This window comes from Telmatherina bonti, assembly GCF_933228915.1.
Source record: "Telmatherina bonti genome assembly, chromosome: 23".
NCBI classification, from domain to species: Eukaryota; Metazoa; Chordata; class Actinopteri; order Atheriniformes; family Telmatherinidae; genus Telmatherina; species Telmatherina bonti.
Genome location: NC_136632.1, coordinates 21286505 through 21313151, shown reverse-complemented (window position 1 = coordinate 21313151; position 26647 = coordinate 21286505). Strand labels below are relative to the sequence as shown.

Sequence of the window (26647 nt, the reverse complement as noted above, 5' to 3'; positions counted from 1 at the left end):
TTGCTAAAAGCAGTTCATTTAAATTGTATATGTATGCATTTGTCCTCCTGCTATAACCTCACTTGTATATATAATTCAGACTTCAAGGAGTATCTCATGCTACTTCTGTTTTAAAGAACAATGGAAAGTTTAGGAGATCATCTCAAGCTGATGGTGAAAACCTTCAGGAGGGAGTGTCACAGAGTATTTCAGTCTGAGAGGACCACCATTCATGGAGCTGATGGCATGCTGATGGTGTTGCAGTTAGCTATGGCTGAGGTGAACAAGCAGGTGAGCTTCATTCCTTTAATGAAACCAAATCTAATGAATTAAAATATGATTTCTTTAATGTTATCACTGAATTTTCATTTGGGGCATTATGTTTTCAGTCATAATGAGTTCACAAACATAAAAACAAATGGAATTATAATTATAAAATGTAAAATACGCAACAATAATGTTAGTTCACCTTGATATAGACAAGCTATAAACCTTCCATTACTTATAAAGTAGCTTTATTTCTAAGGACTCATTCAGTACACAGTTGAACAAGAAATCCATCTTGCTAATAGCAAACTTGCAAAGTATTCAGTCATTTTTTTTCAAAGAGATGAAAATGATAACAAAATAAATAAAATAGGGGTGGTAAAATCCAACTGAAAAATCAGAAATCAGGTTTTTTTTCTTCACAATTTAAAAAATTTTTTTTTTTTTTGACAAAAAAGTTTTTTTTTTTTCAAATAAATAAAATAAATGCACTATAAAATTTTTGTCATTTTTATTGTTTTTTTTTTAATTGATCTTTTTACTTGTCTTCTTGGGCATTATGGCAGCAGAATGATGGTCTGGCTACTGCGTTGTTTTTTCCTCATTGAAATGAAGAAAAATGATATCTGATAAATCAGTTTTCTTGTTGTAAGTTATCCAGAAAGCATGAGCCTTGTTCACATCATTATCACCACATAGTTCAATTGAACCATGATGCAGACTATCATCAAGTCCATAACTGATGACATTACCAAAGCTTTCCGACTGAGACCGCTCATGGCTTATTTTTTGGACTGCCGCTAAAGGTCTTTCTTCTTCTGAACTGATTGGTTCCAGGCCATTAGTAATTACGAAAGCTGCTTTCGCTGTATTCTCTCCTCCTGCGACAGCACATCGGAGAGTTCAAAGTGCTTCTGAGTGATGTCCTGATGACCTGGAAACACTTATTGTCAGATAAACTTCACCTGCCACCACCCAGCTCTGCACGCTTGGAGAAGTATGATCTCGTCCTGGAAGCATATGAGTGTTTCCTGAAACGCTCCAACGCCGTCGACCTGGTTGATATCTTCTCCATGTACAAACAGCTGAGAGTGGTGGACTTGGATCCGGAGGAGTCTGTAAGCCCGGTGAGCAGGAGCTGGATGAAATCAGATGATGATGATGATTATGGAAGACTGGATTGGCTACTGAGTTAGAAATAAACGTGATAGATTTATCTCTCTAATTCATTCTTTATTCTTTTGCCAAGATCCAGTTGTTTGACTTTCTGTCAGGCAACACTGAGGTTCCAGACTCTTCAGTCCCATCAACACCATCTAGTAAAAGCAGGTCTTGCAGCTCACAGGTAGGCCCAATCACACTTATCTACATTCATAAAAGGTGCAATTTATTTAATAAACTCTCCTGAGGAAATTCACTTTTTCCACTTTGCCTTCTACCGTCATCTGAAGTTGTTTTAGTAATATGAAATACTTTTCTCCTTGCAGGCAAAATGTCATGCTTTTTACTTTTCCAGCCTTTTCAGTGTGCTTAATTTCTGTCTGGACTCCATCCTGCTCTTATTGACAGGAGCCCTATATCACATCACTCTGATTTAAGACTGCAATATGAATTCAATTACTTCACAGATGTTTAAACACAATGTGGTTAAGAGCTTCTGTAACACACCCTTCTTCCTCTTCTGTCAGCCGCTAATTTATGAGATTTTAGTAAAGACTTGCTGCTGTATTACCAATTATACTATGCTGTAATCGTTTGGGAGTTAAAATACAGACAGCTGTTTTTAGTGGGTTTGCTCATGCTGTGGAACTACTGTTTTATTTTGGTGGTTGAAACACACTAATATATTTTTCTTTAATAACTGAGCACTTAGGGAAACAATAAGCAGCTGTTTATAAAAGAGTTAAGTAAAGGGGAGGTATCACGTTTGTGTCTCTCTTGCTTTTACATCGTCTGTAATTAAACAACGTAATAAGCTATAAGTGGAATTTTGTCACTGCTAGTGAAGCCAGATTAGCTTTTTCTCAGTTTCAAATAGTGTGCTAGCTAATTTTGTTTCTGAATTAAATATAATTTATTCACTATCTCAAAATGGCACATTATGCCACCCCTCTCGTTTTGTTTTCCACTAACATGTGTGTGCTAAAACGCTATGATTTCTACTTTTGAACAGGTAGAGAAGGCGGTAAGGCGTGTTTTCTGCTCATATCTGAGTTTGCTTGTAAACTCCAAAAATGACATGGCCTTGGCAATCACCCTTGACGTCCCCAGTCGCAGCCTTGGTCGACAGGCATTTACTGACATTAAGCATTCTGCCAATAACACCAAAACTTCTCTCTTTTTGGTGAGAAATCTCCACTCTGTGATTTTATTTTCAATGTGACTTCAGTAATTTTGTGTTTGCACTTTGTGTCACTTGTAAACCAACATTGGAGTAATCTTCTCTGTTGCAGCATTTAAGTATCTTTTACGTTCTTTGCAGGCTTTGACGTCTTTCATTAGGGCCATCCAGCTTGGAGGGAAAGGCTATGCTCCAGCAGAGTCCGATCCACTGAGGAAGCATGTGAAAGGGCTGTGTGACTACGTCCAGTTTCTAGACAACCTGGAAGAAATGTTGGGGGAAATTCCTGACCCAAGGTACACAACGTAGCTTCATGCAGGCTACCCATCATTCCATGTCTTATTGGTGGGTTAGAATTGGCTAAAATTAGCTTTGATCACTGAGACCGATACAGTTCTGTCTGATATGAAGAAGGTTTAATTGCGTTCTAGTTCTTAATAGAAGCTGCAAAGTTAAAGTTCACATTTATTTATTTATATAGCACATTTCTACAGCAGCAGCTGCCCAAAGTGCTGAACAATTAAACAACAAACAAAAATACTCCACAATTTAAAATTAAACACTGCACATTAAAAGATAAATAAAATCTGGACACAAAAGAAAAATCTGAAATAAAAGTTAAAAAAAAAAAAAAAAAAAAAAAAAAAAAATTCACAAGAAAAAGCTCAGGTATGACCAAATGCCAGCGCAAAGAAGGTTTTTTTTTTTTTTCAAATAAAGGGATTACAATTAAATGCAAAATGCAATACATAGACAGTGGTTAAATGTTTAGTAAACTGGATAATTTAGTCTTCATTTCCTTGGCATACGGTAAAATGATACCCTGCACATGTAAGATGAAACCATGCTAGCTATTAATCTTGACCTTACATAAACTGGGAACAAGATAGATAGATAGATATTGTCATCATACATTAGTACAAAAGAATTTAAAAGCAACTTCTCAAATGAAAGAAGCTACAGTTAATTTTGCCAATCCTTAAAACAATTTAATTGTTGGTACATTTGGCCAGGACTTTATAAAACTGAGAATAAGGTAGATGTGGGTGGATTGAACAAATAATAATAATTAGCAGAATCAGCTCAATCCCTCTCTGCTGTGCATAAGGCCCTACTACCAAAACTCCTCCTTGGAGAGGAGGGGATAACAAATACTGAGGCTAAGATCCAGTACAGCTGTAAGACATTTGTAAGTGGTTCCCTCTTATTCTGACTTCACTTTTTGCTTTTCTTTTTCTTTTTTTTTTCGGTTTGAAATGCTCACATAAAATGCTTTTATTATACTTGCTGAATCTGTCACAGTTCGAAGTTATTTTAATTCATGTTCTGCTTTTGTGCACATTAAAAAAAAGTGATGAATCAGGCAGTAGTTATATCGACAGCAAAATTGATACTCTTTAAATTTAATGTTAAGAATGAAATTAAATGTATTTTAAATGAAAATGTTTATTAATCCCAAAATACAAATGATAATGATCATTCTTGTTTGCCACAGCAATGGTGGTTATATAACACAAAAGAGAAAACATATAAACACATAAAACATAACAAAAATAAAACCTAAAAACAGAATCCTGGTTTTTTAGTTGAGAACATAAAATAAAAAACACTTGTTGCTACAGTCAATTCCCTCATTTGTCAAAATCTTTACTTTGGGATATATCATTTATATGTTGTCGTTAATCCCAAACAATGTAGTGAAATTTTCCATTTCTTATTCTGCATCATAAAGTCTGAGGCATCTGGCACTGGCTGAAGCCAAATACAGTAAAACGTCTGATTTATGATTGAGTGGAATTTTCTTTGAATTGCTTCATCGGCTTTTCACATTCTGGTTAAATTCTGCTTCCTCCCTGATGCCAGTATACCTCTTGTGAGTTCATTTCCATCCAGAAAGCTGAACACAGCTCTGTGTGGGAGGAGCGAACTGCTACGGCTGGTGGGAACATTTCTCTCTATGTGTTTTAGCCTGGTGGACACCTGTGCACTGAAATCATACCTGTGATCATAAAATCCACCTGCGCCACTGCAGCTTGTTATTATTTCCTTCAAATCCCTATAATGACTCCCATCTAAGCTCCCCATGATAACATTTGGATTGCTAAAGCATGTTCATTTTACTACTTCAAAGCCTGTCTTCATTTGCTTCGTTGACTTTGATGATCAGAACTTAAGCTCCACAGATCACTCTCCATACCATCACAGATTATTTTGGATGCTGAGGCATTTGGCTTCACAACAGAAGTGGTTATCAGAAATAATTTAGCAGTTCAATCATGTGTGCTTTGAGGTAGAAGCTCTTGAAGGCAGTCCCGGCAGTGACATTAGCTTCACTTGGTCAAGCCGTAACAACACATTGTGATGTTTGTGCAGTATGCGTTCAAGTCTCGCTGCTCTTCTGAGGGTTCTCGATTCACGCAAGCTGATTTGAGCGTTCCCATCTAATGAGACGCTGATTAACTCAGCCAGCATGTGTCTTTCAGCAGGCAGTGCCTTTACGCTCTCAGTATTTCCTCATACAAACACCTGTGGTGAGTTCAGGGCCCCTGGTACTGTGAACTCACCACAGTACCAGGGGCCCTGTTTTCCCAAATGATTCTGTTACTGAACCCTGCTTGCTTACGTCAGCACCCGGTCAGGGTTGGACCACCGGCTTTCTACCTTGCTGTCGTCTTTCTTATATGCTTCAATGCACTTGACTTTTAGAAATCTACACAAGTCATATGCCGCTGGAAGAAAATACCACCATAAAAGTAAAGCTAAAGCTGATAAATTCTGGGGTTTCTGAGCTGTAAAATGATGGCTGAGTGCAGTGACAGTCTTGTGGTGATCTGAAACTGATTTCATGCACCATAACTGTTCACACTGGCAAAGCATCACAGTAAAATAAAGCTTAACTGGATGCCAGTTATCCATGGCCTCTTATGTGTCAATGAACAGATACAGTATTGGATATCAACCTGATTGTAGTGGGTGTAATCCTATTTTGTATTCATATAAGTATTTTGATACTCCAGAAAGCAATACCAAGGTAAAAAAATCGATAGCTATTGAAATCTTGTGTTCAGTTCATAGAGATTAATCAGTGGAATTAACATGTTAATTTTTAATGCATAAACTACAAAGTTATCACTTTAGTTATTAGGGCTGTGACAATTGCTTTTGTCCCGATTCAATTCCAATTTTTTGGATGCCAATTTAGTTTTAATTGCTATTCTCACAATTCATCGATATTGCTTATTTTTGTAGATTAAAAACAAAATAAGTACAAAACTTTTTTTTTTCTTGTCATTTTTCTTGATTTCAATTAGGAAAAAACAACACAATGGCTAGACTTGCTATAATGCCCAAGAAGACAAGTAAAAAGATCAACAAAAATGACCAAAAAAATTATAATGGATTATTTTTTATTTGAATTTTTTTTTTTTTTTTTTTGGTTAAAAAATCAATTTTAAAATTGTGAAGCAAAACATCCCGATATTCGATTTTTCGATTAGATTTTCCCACCCCTATTAGTCATGCCATGTTAAAAATTGGAATTTTCCCAGCAGTCTTTGGGTGAAAGGCAGGGTACACCCTGGACAGCTCGTCAGTCCATACTGACTCATATCTGTACTTAGTATTGGCAAGTACTCAAATAAGTGTGTGGAAAAAAAATGCGGTGTTAGTGCATCCCTACTCTTGTGCATTAATAATTCTATCCAGACAAACCTGTTTTAAAAGTGTGAAAATGTACTCTCCTCTACCTGTAGAACGATATGGTTTGTGTAGCATCTGTCACTGCCTGCCACTATGTTATTCTTCTCAGTGTATGTGGAGCCAGGTTGGTGACCACTATCCGGGCAGTGCTGGTCAAAGGGCGCAGTAGCGGAGATGAGGTCCACGCAGCAGCGGATAAAACTACAAAGGAGTTAAGGGAAAGGATTTTCCAGTTAGACCAGTTCCAGAAACAGGCTGCTAATGGAAGCAGGATGGGAATCAGCCCTGCCAGGGTAATGTATAACATCAACTCTCCATCCAGATGGCCTTTTAGTTCTCTACTGGAGTCCTTACATCTATACACCACCTATTTGATCTTTTACTGTTTGTTCTGACAGACTTCTGACTGTTGTTGTGTTCATCTCCAGCCAAAAGCCTACACAGTCAATCATGCCACTGCATATGGAGGTCGAGACACTGTGAAAGTGCTTATGGCACTGCTGGATGAAGAAGCACTGGCTCCTCCTTGTCCAAACAAGGCAGAACTGCTGTCTGAGGACCAACCTGTCCTCAGTGGAGCTGAAGGAACCTGCGTCCTTATGCTGTTCAGGTTGGCCTCGTACCCCATTGACTATTTATCCTTTTAATTTGGCATGTATGCATCCCAGTATTGAAGAAACCATAGTTTAACTAATTCTGTTGGGAGCCTCTGGATATTTAGATATAAATAAAACCACAAAGCATACCAGTGTTATGAGGATTTATTCTAGAAAACACAAATGTTGAGCTCTAGGAACTTTGGAAAGGCTGTTTCTGATACTTAAGAGGCCATTTTCAGTGATGAATTGGACAATTCTTTTTGCAATAAAAGTAGCATTAGAATTAAAACTTTTTTAATCAGAATTAAAAAAAATGTGTCCAAAGGGATAAATGAATATGATCTCTAAATGGATTATTTTTTTAACAGTGCTTATTTGCAATTTTTTTTTTTTTTTTTTTGAAAGGCTGTTCCAGCATATTCCACTGCGTATTGTTGTTTGGAGTGAAGACAAGAGTTTACTTAATTTTGTTGCTAAGTTTATTCTGTCACTTGTTTTATTCTTAATATTTTAGTGATTCACAAGCAAAATTTGAAGAGTTCAACAGGAAAATGAAGTACACAGGATAGCTTAGAGATTGAATGAACGCAAACATACTGTATGAAAATAACTATTTTTTTCCTTTAAAAAAAAACAAAAAAAAAACAGAGTAAATTTTGGCCACTAGAGGCGTTAAACCTGTAACTTGCCACAGGCCGCACAACACTATTGCAAAATTAAACAGTCTCCATTCATGACACTTACAAAAAAATATAATAAAACACTCACACAAAACAAAAACTGCCCCAGAAACATCACTATAAATTATAGTTTTGAGTATCAAATGAAGCAGTAACTTTAGTACAGCTAGCATCAGTAATTTTTGGGACATTACAGTAGTACTGCTTCCTACTGAACAACAGGAAAGCATAAAACTAACCCAGGTCAGTTGCTAAATGTTCTGTTATGTCTTTAGGAAATGCATTTATCATATGCAAACCAGCCCAATTTGTGCAAAAATGTCTAGGAAGTCAGTTTAGCTTTAGTCTGTAGCCGATTAGCTTCACCTAGCCGCATTTAGTTTTACCAAACAGTAAAATAAAGACATAGAAGTATCCTGCAACATTCTGCAGCTTATCAGGCACTTGCTGTCATTGTTTTAAATAAACATTGGCTGAGAGATGTGAAAAAGTTAATCGCATTTTGCTGTGTTTGCAAAACAGGCAAAGCGCTAACTTAGCTATCTAATAACACTGAGGCAAACAGAGAGTGGGTTTTACATACACACTGTTCTTTCATCAGTCTCCAACAAGCCAATTCTTTGCTGAGATAAACTTGTCTGTCTGCCTGGCCTCCTTGGATCCTTTGTTTTTTGTTTTTGTTTTTTTTTGTATAACGCCACTTCTCAGGGAACTTCACAACAATTACATTAATTGCATGAATTCACGCCAGTTCATAAATAGCCCTAGTTATTAGAAACCAACTGATTGTACCGTTTCTTGACTTCAATCCAATCCCCCATCCTGAGCATGCATGTGGCGACAGTGGGAAGGAAAACTCCCCTTTAACAGGAAGACAAAACCTCCAGCAGAACCCGGCTCAGGGAGGGCAGCCATCTGCCTCGACTGGTTGGGGTGGAGACGGCAGGAAAGACAGATCAACATGTACAGCTGCTTTTATTCAGGAAGACCTGCGACGAAAGGAGAAATATATTGATGATGGCAATACTGTAATATATATTTATACATAAAGGAAAGGAAGCAAGGTACTGCTCAGTGCATCAGGTGACGTGCATAAGTTATGGATTGCTAACTATGGGAGCATAACCTGGACATTCGGCCCCCGTACATGCAGACTTGGTCTCCTAACTATAAGATTTGTGAAAGAAGAAGGTATGCAACTTGATATTAATGTTTTCACCTTCTTTGTTAATCCATGACCAACTTTGGCTGGAAGAGGCAAAAGTAGCACAAAGCAGAGCCCTCTGTGTTTATAGTGGGGGAGCCATAAAGCAAAGCGCTTCAGGTCACATGATCCCATGAGAGACTGATCCACTCCTTGAAAGTTACAGTGTCTGGTTTCTGAAAAGGGCAGCCCCCTTGGAGCACCAACACACCTCAACCACTGTATATTAATGCCAGAAATCCTCCATTATTACTCACATCAGGCTGATGTTTGGGTCAAAAGTTACACAATATCCCTTTAACAACTAATTTAGCAAAACAAACATTTCTAACGGTATTAATTCAATTCAATTCAATTCAACTTTATTTGCATAGCGCCACTTCACAACAATGTTGTCACAGGGGACTTTACACGCGAATCAACATACACATCATTTCGAGCCAATTCATACATGTCCTATAATAGAAACCAACGGATTGGATCGAGTCATGACTTGGATCCAATCCCCCATCCTGAGCTGCATGCGGCGACAGTGGGAAGGAAAAAACTCCCCTTTATCAGGAAGAAAACCTCCGGCAGAACCCGGCTCAGGGAGGGCAGCCATCTGCCTCGACTGGTTGGGGTGGAGAGGACAGGAAAGACAGATCAACATGTACAACTGGACTTTATTCAGGAAGACCTGCGGAAAACGGAGAAATAAGTTAGAGACGGCAATATTGGCATGTATTTATACATTAATATATTAGAGTAATAGAGTGAGGTACTTCTCAGTGCATCAGGTAACATCCCCATTGCTACATAAGTAAAGGTTGGCTAGACTACCCATAACTATAAGAGCAATGATCATTTATTCTGACTTAAGCCCTTAAAATGTTATTTTAACAAAGGATTTTTTGTTGTTATAGTTGTGACATGTAATTTCATGCCAAGATAAAAACAAACAAACAAACAAAACAGCAGTTTCTACCGAGGCAAATAAGGCAAAATAAAACTTTTTTTTTTTTTTTATCTGAAATGGGGAAAAAGCATGAAATCCAAAGTTGGTGCTTCGGCATGAAAAATCCATCACCTCTAGTTTGAATAAGAGTAGATTGTCTTTACACACCGGGAGAGCAGGAAAAGCCCTGAAGCAATGTTCAGACCAACATGGGACTGTACAACTTTCAGCGAAACCACATGCAGGAAAATCCTCCCACATCACACTGGAACAATTTATCTGCTCAAACATCTGCAATAAAAATACTCTGAAATAATAGCCAGTAGCCATGTTTCTTTTTTTGGGGGGGGGGGCTTTACATTGTGTCAGAGGTGGATGACACAGAGTGTCTGATTAGGAAGACATTTACTTGTTGAAAAGTTGACTCTTTGTAGTCGCAGCTGAGGGAGAGCAGTGTTGTCAGAAACGGTGGTCAGATTTCTTGTTTAGTCTAACCATGTAAGCTTCTACCCTCTCTAATTTATAAACCTCTCCTCTTTGCTTCTCACTGTGGGGCTCTCCACAGATCCCCAGAAGTGTCTACTGGATGCTCGCCAGAACCCTTGAGGAACAGAGTCCAGAGCCGACGAGACCTGATCAAACCCAAGGTAACAGGGGGCCCCAAATCCAAACCATCACTTACTTCAAATTGAATCAGATGTGCAAACATTGCAAATAATGTCTTTACATCCTGTAATTTCTCCCTGGTATTGTATTATTTATTTGCTTAGCTGAAGCTCAAAACTGACTTCCACCGTTCCCGTTTGCACAGCTGGGTTTTAGCTCTTTGTGTTGGTTTGAGCCTGCAGTTTAAATCCAGGGCATAAAATGAATTATTTGTTGGGGATTCAAACCATTAACCAGTCTTGATGATAAGTTATAAGTTATCCTTTTTGTCAGGGCTCATTTGCTTACAGTGCAGGATCATGTATATTTGATATCGGTGTCTTTCTTCTGAGAGGTTCATTTTTCACGCTGATGTTCCTTGCAGTTCGTTTGAGACAAATGGTGACATTTTGACACAGTCTTCCTCTGCTGCCTGTTTAAATCAGTCTGGAGGCTTTAGAGCTTTTTATGTCACCATACTAGGAACAGTTGGGATTTATTCCAGTTTCAAGAACAACAAACGTATTCAAACTCCAGTTCATATCCTGATTCTGACCAGCTTTGACAGAAACGTCTGCGAGGATAACGAGAGGAAGTGAAATAAAACTCACTGCGATGTCACAATGCTCTGCAAATACACTTTTCTTGTTATTATTCAGTGCCATAACTCAGAAACAGAAGCGGAGATGGATGTAAGCTGAAACTGGGCTGGTTAGCGGAGGCACATAACCGCGAGGCAATAATTCTAGTTTTAGCTGTAAAATGTTCCACTCACCACATTTAGTTGTAGGAATAATTTCAGAGGGAACCCCCATCGATTTTCACACATGTTCATGTGGCGGCTGGATGGGGCCACATATGTGGGAAACATGCATAAAGCCATTTATGGCTCCAGAGGGAGCTGTATGAAATCTGATGAAGTCTTATGACAACAAGTTTGAAAACAACCTCCTTGGCTGCTCTTCATCTCAACTTTAAGCTAGCAGCTCGAGGCTCCTGTAGCTCAATACATTGCACTGCAGGAGTTGGAGTTGCATTATGGGTAATTCAGGATGAAAACTGAATTATGATGAGAATTTACTTTTTCAAACTGCCTGTCATGAAGCGGATAAACATGTACGGCGGCATCAGTGGAAGACATGTTAACGTATTTGAAGGGGCTAAGTCTAAATCAAAGCCACTGAGACATCTTGGCCCGAGAATGTTTTGACGTGCCGCGTTACCGTGATTGATTTCACTCTGATTCCTTAGTTTCTGGTTCATCCATCTTTTATTCCATTTCCAAAATTCTTGTGCCAGTTACACGTCGCGCCATGCGGTCAAAAACCATTTGCCTTCTGGGCCAAACATCTACCCAACTAGTGACGTGTTCCTCCTATATGCGTCACCTTCCCAGGTCACAATACAGCGCCCCCTAACAGCACCAATTAGAACACAGTTAAAGAAATCGGCTCCTACAGTATTAAAGATGCCGCATTAAGCTCACTTGCAGTTACATATATTTATTCTGGGAGTTGAAAGAAGAGTTTGCGTTATGATTAAATGTTTCATACTGGTAATTTTTTGCAGCAGTCTTTCCTTGTTCCAATTTGTCCTAAAAGCTCCATTTCAGTGCCTGTCTCTTTAAGACTTACTGTGTTCTGATTGGTTAGAAATAGAGGCCAATGAAGTAGCTGTGTAATTTTTTTAATTTAAGCATTTTTCCTCACCTGATTTTCTACATTTGGTTTATTTTAGCTGTTATCCTGCTTCTGCCTGTTTGATTCAAGTAAACTTTATGTGTGCATTATGGTGTACAGAGAAATGCATTTAGCACTGAATCACTTTCAGTCTGTGAAACTATAAATATGTTATGCAATGAATATTCAAATTTAACAATTAATCTTATAAATTCCTGAAAAAATATTTTAAGTCATCTTAAAGCCAAACCTGTAAATAAAAACAGTTGGAGATTAAAAACAAAAAAAAGCATTCAAGTCAGTATGTTCTCAGTTACTGGTCAACATTTCCCATCAATCGCATTCAACAGCTACTTTTTGAGGTCCAACTTGCTAGTACTGGGTTTTGCCTTCAGAACTACCTTAAACACTTTGTGGTGTTTAAACGAATCTCCGTTCAGAGCTAGGTGCTACTGCTAATTTTGGTATCAATCTAATACCAAATAAATCCAGAACAAGTATCGTCAATACCTTTACAAATACTATTTTTACTTGAAATTTCACAATCATTTAGTGCTTTGCTTAAAATTATTGATCATGATTGTGTTCATAGTTAAACACGGTACAAAGATTTGTCAAATAACATGATTTTTAAAGATATTTTAGGCTTTTTGGTGTGTAAACAATGTAAAACAACAACACAATCAGTGTAACAACATAAGAAAATGACTGTTGTTCCCTTTTTGTCATACAGTTTGTGAAAAAAGCAAAACCTGCAATTTCTTGGTTTCTCATTCACATTCTTTGGCTTTTTGCCCCAGAAGCCCTATGCAAGAAAAATATTGATGTAATTTTGCTGGTATTGAACGATGCCAATACAAACCCTGTTGTCACTATTTGTATGGATCTGGCGAGACGACGTGCATGACGCTGCCAACATGGCGACGGCAGGAACCGACCATTGAGCTTCAATTCAGCTCTTCAGAAACCTATGGGTGACGTCACAGAGGCTCCGTCCATCTCTTTATATACAGTCAATACTAAATGCATTGTGTTGCTGCCATGTGACTGGCTGATTAAATATTTGCATTAACAAGCAACTGGACAAGTATCCCTAAAAAAACAGCCAAAGAATTTAGGTCTGCAGAATAATGTTAATTTAAGCCAAGAATGCTAGGAAATGGTGATAAAGAAAGCCTGCAGGGCAGTAGGTGTGTACCATCCACTTTGCAGACATGTGTGAATGTTTTTCATGAAGTCATTAAGTGAAATACAAGAAAATCTTTGTGTAAGAGAAACTGTGGTTTGGCTTTAAAATCACGAAAAGCTATATGACACACTGAAGAAAAGGGAAAACCTTAAATGAAGTTTATAGCATGGTTTTGCGCTGCTTACATTTCACAAAGAGCTGATTAGCTAAAACTCTTTTATTTTATTTATTTATTTTTTTTTATTTAAAAAAACCAGTATGCTGAAAATATTGTGTATAATGGCTCCTTTATTTGATTGCGCTACCAGATGTCATTTTAGCTCCCCACAATCTGGCTGCCTTCCTGTTTGAGTGCGGCGTAATGGTCCCTGGGCAGCTCACCGCTTCCTGAACTCGGCCAGCGGAAGCTTTCTGCATCAATTTCACTTTGAAGATGCCATATCAGTTGCGTAACTGGACTGGCAAGGGAAACTTGAAAGGTTATTGTTTCCTGTTGTCTGCTAAACGACTTTATCCCAGACTTCTCCAGCGGTTTCATCATGCGCTGACGTCAACTGGCACACTCAGAGATGGACAGATTTAGTTTCTGTTTTTGGGATGCTTCCAAAACTGTTTCTCAGTTCCACAGATGTTTCAGACATCAAAAGCGTTCATAGTGGTTCCTCTATGAATGTAGGTGCTGTTGTTTAAGAAAAGGTGCGTTTCGTTTCTTCATAATTCTACTGTATAACCAGGATTGACTCATTTTCTGGTTGTGATCATGCACTTGTTTTTCAATCTATCACTTGCATGTTCAGCACATGTACAAGCATAAAACTGCATTGATGACTATCAGGAATGTATTTAGGTCATTCAGTGTATGACAGTAATTTCAAAGCATAAAAAGTTTGCTGTCACTCAGTTTGGCTGTGTTCACTCTTTCATCCGTTTTTAATTCAGATGCAAACAGGGTTGCATACAGGTGTGTCTCTTCAGCCTTTCTGCGGAAAATAGTTTCAGAAGTTCCTCTTTGCAAAGTTCATCCAGGACAGGACCACGAAAATGACGACAAACATTACAACTAAAACTGATTCATCTCCAGCAGTCGCCTGTCCACAGCTGAGCGACGTAGACAGGATGTTGGTAAAAATGGCTCTTTTATTCGTAAAGGTTGCAGACCCGTATAATGTGTAATTTTTATGAATCTTTTCAGAAATTAAATATTGATGCATCTGTAAATCATAAACCTTCTCAGCTTTGTCCCCCCCCCCCCCCCCCCCCCCCCCACACACACACACCTTTTTTCCTTCTCCCTACTGCGGCCTGCTGGCCTTAAGGGTGAAATCCTTGGATTGTGATAATCCTAAGTAGACGTACATCAAACAGTGGATAAAAAGCTGTTGATCTCCAAACCCCAAGGCAGGGATTGTAGCCTTCAACATCATTTACTTTGTTCTAGCATGGCTTTTTAATGAGCTGCATCGCTTCTATTTTAGGTGTAACTGGGATGAGACTGGAAAAAGTATTTCTCTTCATTAAGTAGGATGAAGTTGCACCGATGAATGATTCATTAGCCTTTGTTATATTATGGTCAGTGAAAAATCTAACGCCATCTGACTGCATTATTGTCTTTTATATGCACATGTTTGGCATGTTAAATCACTGTAATATCACTCTGTCAGTGATATTACAGTAAAGTATTAGTAGTAAAGCGTTAATCAAATGATTTAGAGCAGCTGGCTTTTGACAGGTGAATAAGAGAAATGCGTCGTAGCTTGACGGTTCAACTTATAGCTAAACGGTCGTTTAGAATAAAAAATACAAGGCGAACATTAAAAAAACTTTCTTTACTTCAGCATATTTAGAAAATTTTGTAAAAGGGAAATAAGTATTTATTATTATAAACTGTTTCCTGTATGGGACCATGGTATAGGCGGATAAAACAGCTCAGATCTGTGCATTTGGCGGTTTTGATGCACGTTGTGGAGGAATGCCTGGTGTTCTAGATTTTGCCGTATGCATTAAAACTGTGTAATACACAGCTCCTCTTTGTGTAAACCTTATTTAATGATATTAAAAAGGTCATTATGAAGTCTTTCACTGAGATAAGTTGCCACATAGTCATACAGACACATAACTCAACTTCCCCATTAACTTTTTCCAAACTCTTTCTTTAAAAATTCTGAATGGAAACATCTGGTCATGGGACTTTGAGGTCAATTTCACACACGAACACCAAAGAAAGTGTTGAAAATATGCAAAGAATTTATCATGCAATTCTGTGAACGTTGTTCCCCAATGTTTTCCTCTGTGGTGGTACTGTAGATGACTGTGCTGAAAATCAGATTGCCAAATTATGTTGAAAAGCCATAATGAAGTTGTTTTCAATGTAAAACCGCTGTTGTTTGTTTGGGTGAAAAGCAAGAAGACTATAGCCTGCAATTTGTGCCATTGTAGAGTAGCGGGTCCTTGTACAGGGCTAACAAATGACCTTATCTTTGTTTGTTCGTGTAAATTGATATAATTTGTTTTATAATGATGTATTTTTTTCTTTTTCTAAAAACAGCCTCACCAATTATTTGGTATGTTTGCCTCGTTTACAAAGCTTTGATTAGCCGCACTTGCTGACGTTTTTATTTGTTGTTTTCTTAAATTAAATGCCGAATTACTTTTCAAAATATTTAAAAAATACTTTATATGAATAGGATTTTATGCATTTACAGTTGGTGAAGTTTAGAAGAGAAGGGCTGGAAGTATTTTTGGTAAAAGTTAAGAATTACTGATTTCTCTAAATATAAAATTTCGGTTCAGATTGGGAAAGTTACGAGTTGCCATGAAATGACCCCGGATCATCTTGTTTTGGTTGGCTAATGACAGAAAGAGTCATTGATTTGGAATATTATTACTCATGTTTTGTGTTACAGTTTGTTCTCCCTCTCTTTTTGATAGCATCTGTTATTGATGTTCCAAAGAGTTAAGTCATCTTGTTATTTGAAAACATGAAGGTAAAAAGCCAGGCACCATGAAAGGCAGGAATTTTGGCAACCAACTCTCAGATACAAATCAAAAACATGCGATCGTTTTTTTGTTTCTATTAAAACAGCATCACATATATTATGTATTACCAAAAACAATCCATAGTTAATCTCCCTTAATTACTTTGGAGATCCCCGTTCTCTTTACTTCATTCAATGCCACCATGATCTGATATTTGTGGATTGTGAAACACCATGGCATCTATTGTTTGGAACTCTTGAGAAACTTGGCACCGACATCCTTGTTACCTTCAGGATAAACTCTCAGTTTGAAATAAAGTTCAAATTAATAAAATAAAAATAAACTTCAAGCCAATGTTATGATTCTTAGTGTATTTTAATGTTTTTAAAAAATGTCTGATATTCTGATTAAACTTTGAGGAAATAAAATTTTAAGCAGCTTTGATACCTGTAAACATTTGGAACTGTTAATATACTCAAAGTTAAAAGTCAAATTTTTGGGTGGGAAATTTGAGGTTTAGTTATAAAACACTGAGGTAAAGCCTGAAAGTATTTTTAAAAAGCCAGACAAACAAGTGCCACAGACTGAGCAACATGTCTTTATATCTACTGGATTAAAGATATTTTTTGCTTTTGTTTAATTCCAGCCTAGAGACAGGGCTGTCCGATCCCAGTTTGCCTGCACATACAAAGATGAAGACCTACCACTCAACCGGGTGCTGGACTTCCCAAGCACTAGTCAAGTCCCTAGCTGTGTGCACCCAGCCCCTAAATCAAAGATTCCTAGTTCTATGGAAGACGGTTTCGGCTCTGGTGCGCATGATGCAAGCACAGGTAAAGCTCCAAATGTCAACACAAGCTGTATTCTTCTACCTGTTTCCTCTGACGCTAAACAGCTGGACTGAGGCCTAGGAACAACCTCTCAACTTCAGCCATGAACCCTTCCCAGTCTCTACTCTGGGACTAGTTCTTACAGCCATTAAATGAATCCCCATTCTATAAAATCTGCTAACCCCCAAATCTACAGTAAAACCAAATGGCACATACACTCACACAGACGTTTTGCACATTTCCCTTTCTGTGTTTTGTTCTGTGAGAATTTAGGCTGGCCTCCATCAGGTTTACATCACAAATGTTGAACTTTAGCTTTGTAGAATAAACACACAGTCTGCTTGGACAAGCAGCTAACGTCAGCAATTCCGTCACAATGTTTTCTTTTTTCTTTTTTTTTCTTCTACTAACTTGTCAAACTTGCTTTTGCTTTGTTTTAGCCTTTGCAGCCAAGCATACCCCTGAATGTCGGAAAAATGAGAGAAGTAAAGGACAACGAAAGGCTGCCCTTGAGCAAATAAGTGGAAATGCCCAAATTGGAAGTGCAGATCTGACTAATAGAAAGAAAACTAGCATGCAGATGCAGAACAAGGGCACCAAGAGAAAGCAGCTGGATTCTGGTCAACATGGCGGGTCAGAGAATGAGCCCCCTGAGAAGAAAAAGCACACTCATGTGTCAGTCAAAGTGCCCAAAAATATCAGCAAACCCTCAAATAGAAAGAAGCTCATAGCTGGACAGGGAAAGCTCACCAGCTTCTTCAGACTTTAAGTATTACTTGCATCAGCTGTTTACATGGTGTAAATTTCAAATGTTCTATCCAGACACTCTCTCTTTAGTGATTTTCCATTTTGTCATATACTACTTTCTTTCTGAGGGATAAATTACAAATCAGTAATATTTTTATGGGTTCTGGCATCTAGCTGCAACTAATGGCAGCCGGCAATTAGCATCAACTAATTCAAAGAGAGCTGAAAGAAATGGCTAGATAGTTCCTGGCAAATGAATCTTTAAATAAAAATTAAAAAAAAACAAAAAACAGCAACAACTTTGATTTACACAATTTTTTTAAAAAGAAAATCTCTAGTATAATATAAAATATCACCATAGCCTAAGCCAGGGGTGTCCACCACTGGTCCTCAACAGCCACATTCCTACATATCTAACATGTATCTCTGTTTCAACACACCCGACTCTGACTAAATTAATCAGTCATTGTGCAATACCTCAAAGGTTGCTGGGTCCATCTATTGTGCGGCAGGTGTGTTGGAACAGGGATACATAAAAAAACTTGCAGGTGTAGCCCTTGAGGACAGACTAGACTAGAGCTATAGGCAACTAGCTTAGCTTAGCATAAATACCTGAAGCAAAGGAAAAAGCTGCTGTCTAGACAGCGGCTAGCAAAAGCTTGATGTTTACCTAAAATATTTTTTCAAGTTATTTAATTGGTATCTGTATTAACAAGCTTTTTGAAACATAAACATTTTCTTTTGCCAGTTTTTTTTTTTTTAACTTTTACTGGTGTTTTTCTCTTATTTTTGTTTTGACCAGAGAGGCATAAATTCTATGCAGGTCCTTGCAACCAGAAAATCTGTGAGCATGTTATCATTGCACTTTATACCTAATCATTTACAAGACTTTGGTAAATGCTCCAAATGTCAACTCAAGCTATTCTATGTTCATTCTTTTTTTGACTGGTTTCCCTCTGTCATAGAGTTTTTTGGTTTTGTTACTAGAGCTAAAGCCAACTAACTTGGCCTAACTAGCATGAAGACCAGAAGCAAAGAAAAATGCTAATGGTGGTATCTAGCTAGCTTGCTAGCTGCTAGCAATAGCTTCATTGTTAGCTTCTTTGTTTTGTTTTGGGGTTTTTTTCATGTTCATGTTTTAAATTTTTTTTAAAATTATTTTTTATTGTAAGTTTTATTATCACAGTGGTTAGCTTCTTTGTTTTAGTTATTTGTTGTTTTTTTTTTTGTTTTTTAATAGCAAGTTTTATTGTCACAATGTTATGTATCAGTGCTTTTGGGGAAAAATATACCAGTTTTTCTCCTTTCCAAGGTTTTATTTAAGTAAGTGGCTTTTTGTGTTTCTTTTTTCGTCTGCTGACCAGCAGTGTAAATGTGGGTGACTGCAACCAGAATATATCAAATGCGAGTTTGGTATTTGGTATTTGCACTTTATTCATAATCATCTTCATTACATAAATTAATGATGTTGCAAGGGAACTGTATTTAATCACTAGGTAAGTTTTCCAACCTGTAAAATTACAATACAAGCCCAAGTCTTAATAAACTTTAATTTTGATGTAGACATCTGTCCACTTTTTTTTTTATTCAAGGAAATGCATTTAAATATAACACAAAGGAAGAAACTTTTACAGTGTGTTCTTCAGCCAGCAGCAGCAGAGGAAACACTTATGCCTCCCAACAGGGTCGGTATACTCTTCCTATCATACATCGCAGCACTACAAGAGAGGAGAACATGATTCATTTTGCAAGTTTATAAACATAAATATATCTGAAATTAAAAACCAGAAAAAGTAAAAGGATCTTTATAAAAATTCTCAGAGAGAGGTTTTCCAGATACTTACTGTCAAGGTCAGTTTCTCTTCTATCTATTTTGGAATTGGGCTCGCCAGTATGGCTCAAGCTTCGGTCCACAAGCAGAGGGTGGCCCCGAGTTAAGACAGAATTCAGCCCATGAGCACTGTGTGCTTTCAGTCTTGTGTCCTGAAACATATTCATAACTCAGTAAACTTCACATTTTAACACTTATGTTTGTTTCAAATGTGAACTGCTGTGGCAAGCAGCAGTGACAGCTTTGAAAGATTATAGTACAGGTACTACACTTGTAGTACAGGTGTTGGATCTGCTTTTTTAAGCTTATCCAAGTCATTAAATCTTCAAATGGAACAAATGTGCTCTTTGTATTTTCATGATACCACTGTTCTGTTTTCTTCCATAGCTCCATGGTTAACCAGATGTCTTTGTTGTCTCCATTACAGCTCCCTCTTGCTCATTACCACATAGATAACCACCATGTTCATGACACACAGGAGACGCAGTTGCCAGATAAACTCCAGATAAATAAGCCGCAGCTAAACATTTGATGGAATACTATTATATCATCATTCTTCCCACTGCAATTTCAATAAATGTTTATAGACTTGTGATCATTTGACCTTTCAGCTAACAGTATTTCCCAGTTTTCCAATGCCGCTGTAAAATAATTTTATAGATGTGTGTGTAAAATATTGACTTAACAGTAGACCGGGTGAATGGTGGCCAATTGAGAGAGGTCAAGTGTTTGCTCATAGAGTGGAGATAATGTGATCTTTGTTGCGGAACTACGGTTAGCTGGGGTTATTTATACAAAAAACTGGAAAAAAAAAATCATTGAGTGAATATTTGGGTTGCATGACAGTCTGGAAGAACAACTGCAGTGAGTTCTGAAATTAATTTAACTCAACAACATTGACTAATAATGGATTTTCTTAGCATGTAAATTTACAATGCTAAACAAATTTTCTATCCAAATGACCAAAAAACTTATGTTCTGCTAAGACTTCTGCTGGTTGAATTTCATTTGAGGCATTTTCAAAAGCATCAAAACAGCATGAAAGTAGGAACACTTACTGATATGAAGATAAAAATTTTCGGGGTCCCATTATCCCTCAAGTTGTTGTCCAGGGCGAGACTCCGGCTGTAGAGCGGTGGGACCACAGCAGACTCAGTCATGGAGTCCTCACCCAGCATGGAATCAAAGCCTTCTTGATCTGCTGCATTGTCCTCTATTTTTGCTGAAGGCATGGCTACCGTGATAAGGTGGCTGCTCAGTTCAGAGAACAGCACTAAAGTGAACAGAATGGAGTAGATGGAGAACATGCTGTAAGATGTTCAGCCCCCAACACTGATCCAGCTTTTTAGAGAAACAGTTCTGGTTGATGGTTTTAGCTGCTTTTTATACTGAGAAGAAACATCGCTGCATCCACGTTTAGATATCAAAAGGTCAGAGGAAGTTGAAAGGTGACTTCGAATGAGCTACAATCCCATCAAAGGGAAAGAAAAGGGTGAAACAGCTTTATTTAGTTTATTAAGAGACGTGATTATATGTGAGAAACATGGTGGGGTGTTTCTTCGTGCACATCAGAGAGGGGTCAAGAAAGTAGACAGAAGGTCAGAGGACAGGATATCATGGTGGATCTCTTCTTTTTAAATCCGCAGGAGGAAATGAACCCAGCAGGTGATCAAACAGATGGTGGCTGCTAAGAAAGATGGCCTTTGAACAGTTAGAAGGAGTCATTTTGAGCGGCAACAGTGGCTTAACAAAAGCCTCCGTCATTGTCAGAGAAGGTAACACAGTTGAAAAGTGGTCATGTTTTGTTTGTTTGTTTTTCCAGTCACCTCCTTTAAAGTTATACTGCTTGGTTGTGTATATCTAACGTCTATGAAGTTCACAAAGTGATCACTAAAGTTTGTTATGCACGGTTAGGTCTACTGTACCTTAATACTTCCGTATATGTCATACAGTGTTGAACTGTGGGGTAGCGCCCACAAGACAACTCTGAATGACATTATTCTATTACAAAAATGTGCCATACGCTTGATAAATAATGTTGGATATTATGATCACACACGTCCATTATTTATTAAATCAAAAGTCATGAAATTTGACGATTTAGTTTACTTAGTTTACTAAGACGATACAAGTTATGTTTGAGAAGGTGTCCAGAATTACTTTAAGTTTCAGCATACTAAGTATAACTTTAGAGACAGTTGTAAATTTATTGTTCCAAAACCTAGGACAGGGGGGAAACACAGTTGCTTGTCCTTTCGGGGGGTTCAACTGTGGAATAAACTCAGTAATGAGGTAAAAATTGTAATTCTTTATTTCTATTTCAAAAAATTATTTATCACTTTATTTTTGAGAGAAATGTAACTTTATAAACAATTTTTCTTTATAAAAGTCACACATCGTGTATGTAATGCATCCGCTTTTGTTATTTGTATAATTTAGGTAACTACTTGTAAGTGTACATTATTAGGCATACAAGCTTTGGCCTATTTTGTTTTTGTTTTACTTGATTGTTTTTTTAAAATGGACAAACTGATTGTGACTGATACAAACAAAACAAAATTAACTAACTAACTAACTAACTAACTAAGGTCAGGCTGGGATTATAACTCAGCCATTTAACTGACTGCTCCCTTTGTCCAAATATACATGCATGTTGGGGAACTTATTGATTGACCTCATGTCCAACACTGCTACAGGTGGTGAGATGCTTCCTTTCAGTTTGTTGACATCAAACTTAGCTAAAAAGTTTACCGCAAACATAACAGGCCACAATAACTAGTAAAATAGCTTGTGTTAAATTGGTACTGTTCTGGTCAGAAAGCTTCTGTACATTTCATGAGTAATGTATTCTCTACATTTGTAAATACCAGTGTTGTTGTTTCCTTTTTGGCTCGTCCCTCTAAAAGGATCCCTACAGCGAATGATCGTACAATGAATTGGCATATGTTTTACACTGGGTGCCCTTCCTGATGATTTATCCGCGCTTGGTACCAGCCCTCATTACAATCGTATTCCCTTCCAGTCCTGTTCCCCTATGCTGCTGACCATCGTGTTACAAGACAAGTGGATCCACCTTGTAAAGACCACTGTAGTGCAGAGGATTGATTGGGGTTACTCTCTGTCATGATACCAGTCTGAGCTGAAGACTGGGATAGTGGACCTAAACCAGTTTGAGTCTAAGTGAATTTATACAGGCAAGATATAATATTCACTAATAGGCTTTCTAATCATGGTGTGTTGGTCTGACATTGAGAAAAAGGCTACTTTTATAACTACTTTTATTTTTACTCTTTTTTTCCAAAGTCATGTAAAAACAACAACAACAACAACAACAGATAAATCAAAGATACATAAAAAAGATCTTGTTTATTGTAACAGCCACTGAAGTATATTTGACACGAAAGTTAGTGCCAGGTTAGCAAAAGTAAAAGTGTAATATATGTTTTAGAAACATGGTTTTATGGACAAAGGACATGCAAAGTGGTCTATGTTATTATAAACTACTCAGAAATAAGAAAAGGGGCATATAGATCATAAGACACTCACATATCCCACCAATGGCCGATGTATATATTTACCATTTTAGGCTGTTTACATTTCATGAGGAGAATGTGAGAGGATGGAAAGTAATTGGTCAAAAATGCAAAAGCAACATGACAAAACTTGATTTCTTTGCTCAAAGCAAATTTTCTCACTATCAGTTAACTAAAAGTAGAGGCTATGAGTCTTTGTGCAGCAGTAATTAAAGGCACACAATCCAGAATCATCTGGTGTAAACAAGCGTTTATGAAAAAAAAATGGGCTATTTTTAAAAAAAAAAAGAATTGCAATTATTTTTTCTTTGATTAGCACTGTTATTGTTATAATCAGTTTATTATTTCCTAAAATGTACAGTTTTTAAAGGTCATACGTCACCCTTTTTCCAGTCTGTGTACATAACCATCTGCTGCGGTTAGTTAGTGTTGACTGTTCCAATTAATTAAATTGGTATTGATTCTGTCATCCTATGCTCAGCTGGAACACAAAAAAGGGGCAAATTTGAGCTTTTTTTTTTCTTGAAGTGAAACTGATATCCCACAGCTCTGCGATCAAGCTTTCAGATTGTTTGATGGATGAACACCCACCCAAAGGGTGCTGACCTTCAGCTAACGATAAAAAGGTGGAGGCACGTAAAAATGTTGACATAGCTCCTTGTAGGCTTCTTCCCAGCTCAAAAGGCTTACCTTATTAACATAACAGGAGCCGAAGCAGAGGGGAAGGAGAACCAGAGTATGAATTATAACGGTGGAACTCAGCTGAAGTGATTTTACTTGGAGCGGTCGACCTTTATTTTCTATGTATTATTGTTGGAGGGCGAGGACTTCTACTGAAGGACTGAACTTGTCCGCAGGGGCACGGCCGTTCCAGCAGAAGCACTGCTGAACTTGTGAGCTTCTTGCTCTGTTGTTTTAACCTCCATGGCTCTTTCTCTTTGACAATAAGGCCTTCCCTTCAACCATATTCTGCTTTTAGAGGCTGCTTTGATTAATTGATTTGCATGACAGATAGTCCAACTGCCTTAAAGCAACACCTGGGAAATAACAGAGGTTTCCCTGAACTCTGAGTGAGGTGAAGGTCTTTATCTAGTAACACTCAGATATTCTGTTCCTACCCAATATTGCCGTCTCTAACTTATTTCTCCTTTTTTCCTGAGTGCAGTTGTACATGTTGATCTGTCTTTCCTGTCCTCTCCACCCCAACCAGTCGAGGCAGATGGCTGCCCTCCCTGAGCCGGGTTCTGCCGGAGGTTTTCTTCCTGTTAAAGGAGTTTTTTCCTTCCCACTGTCGCCGCATGCAGCTCAGGATGGGGGATTGGATCGAAGTCATGACTCGATGCAATCAGTTGCTTTCTATTATAGGATATGTATGAATTGGCTCGAAATGATGTGTATGTTGATTCGTGTATGTGACAACATTGTTGTGAAGTGGCGCTATACAAATAAAATTGAATTGAATTGAATTACGCTGGATTTCCATTAAATTTTCTGACTAAACAAAACAAAAACAGCCATATGGGATTTGGGGGTTATCCATATATATATATATATATATATATATATATATATATATATATATATATATATATATATATATATATATATATATATATATATATATATATATATATATATATATATATATATATATTTTTTTTTTTTTTTTTTTTTTTTTTTTTTACCAAATCTCTCTGTTTATAAACACATTTAAATTCAATCTTCAGCTGATGCCAGCAAACTTTTTTCCACTACTGATTGAGATGTTGCTAAGTTACAGCTTGTCTTGAATCATTGCGTCCAGATCCGCCTTCTGTATGGTTTAAATTTTGAAACGCTAAAAAGCTGCAGAGTGTTTTATTCATCAGCTCCGTCAGATGTTTGCATCACCTGTCAAATGCCGGTGCTGTATTTCACTCACACCGCCTACATCTTTGTGCATACAGAGACCTCAGAAGGCAGGGTTCTATGACATCAGTAGCAGCATTGTTTTATGATCCTCGAGCGTCCCAAATGTTATTTCCTCGTCCTGTATTAACATGCTGCCTTTCATCACACACACTCATCTTCTGATGGAAAACAAAAAGAGAGAAAAGACAAACACTGTCGCAGCGGAGGGGAACCTTCGGTTCCAAGGAAATGTGTTGCTCAATGTGGGATTCATTGTGTGTGTGTGTGTGTGTGTGTGTGTGTGTGTGTGTGTGTGTGTGTGTGTGTGTCTTGAGCTGCGCCAGAGGTCAGTGTGCTACATCCAGAGGAGATGCGGGTGCAAAGATGGGGTAGGTGGGGGTTGCATTTTGGGCAAGATTTTTTTTTTTTTTTGGTTCAAAGAACAGACCATGGTTTCCTGGAACAATGCAAGTGATGAGAGTCTCGCCAAGGAAAATAAGGCTCTGACATCACGGGTTCTTAAAGCACACAGCTGGGCCAACACTCTCCTGCTATAATCAGGCCGCAATGAATTTCCACTGTCGACTGAAACTGAGAAAGAGGGAGAATCTCCAAATCCCTTGGCTTAGACTTGTTCGTGTTCTTTTTTGTTTTTCTTAAAAAAAAAACCAAAAACCCAACACTCTAATCCAGCTACTTGTATTGTTGTGGTAGCACGGAGCACTTGCTGGACTCCTGTCTCCCTCCTGTCTAACATCTGGCCTCGATTCAAGGATGACAATAAATGTAACGCTCAAGACTTCTTCTGCCACTCATCACTTTCCAAGACAGGATGGCATCAAGACCTGAACATTTTTGGGGGAGATTTTCGGTGTTAGAAACTGCTGAGCTGACAAACGAAAGAAGTTTTTTTTAAGGAGAAAGAAAAAAAAAAAAAGATGTGTGTGTGTGCTGCTGGAAAAGAAATGAATGGCTTGAGACTGATGAGGCCTCACAAAGTCTTTTTCTGTAAAACAAGCAGAATAAGTAGTAAAATTGATGAGTGTAGTAAAACAGACCACAAGGTCATTCAAAAGACAATTGTGTGCTTAAGATGAGGAGTTGAAGAGTGTGGAGAGATTTTGTTTCAGAGCACGGTCCAAAATCTGCGTCCTCAGATGCACTGTATCCCACAGCGCGCACATATCAATGGGAAGGGATTGTGCTCTTTCCAGAACCATCCTGGCTCCTGAGGTTATTCAAACATCTTTGTGTTACACTTTCTTGACTCACAATTTAATCCAACAATTAGCAAAAAAAATATATAATAGACAGGTTTGTTTATATTTTTATCTTATTTTCAGGGTTCATAATAAGCATCTAGTCTCATAGATAGCTGGCTCGCCCTAATTTTCTGACTTTTAATGTTCACCTCTACTCAGGCCTCTCTGCACAGTCTTTCCGATTTATTTGAACTCTACATCTTGCAAGCTTGCATCCTGCAGCTGGATCATTAGGGCAAAAAAATTGATTCTGTAGTACTAAGCACAGAGAGATGAAATAACATCCAGGATGGCCGCGATGACCTGGAACTCGCCAACCTTCCTGCTGATTCACAGTTTGATCTCTGCGTCTGCTGAGA

At 37.8% G+C, this 26647-nt stretch overlaps 1 protein-coding gene across 1 annotated transcript; it reads left to right on the top strand.

Annotated features, from left to right (window-relative positions):
* Nucleotides 1-120: 120 nt before the first annotated feature.
* On the top strand, nucleotides 121-17794 carry parpbp (PARP1 binding protein; the record flags this gene model as incomplete). The annotated part of the gene is made up of 10 exons (XM_079262912.1): nucleotides 121-270; nucleotides 1137-1373; nucleotides 1496-1591; nucleotides 2420-2590; nucleotides 2729-2883; nucleotides 6396-6579; nucleotides 6715-6896; nucleotides 10272-10353; nucleotides 16842-17028; nucleotides 17475-17794. 10 exons carry the CDS (start codon nucleotides 121-123, stop codon nucleotides 17792-17794), a joined length of 1764 nt encoding a protein of 587 aa, XP_079119038.1.
* Nucleotides 17795-26647: the final 8853 nt, after the last annotated feature.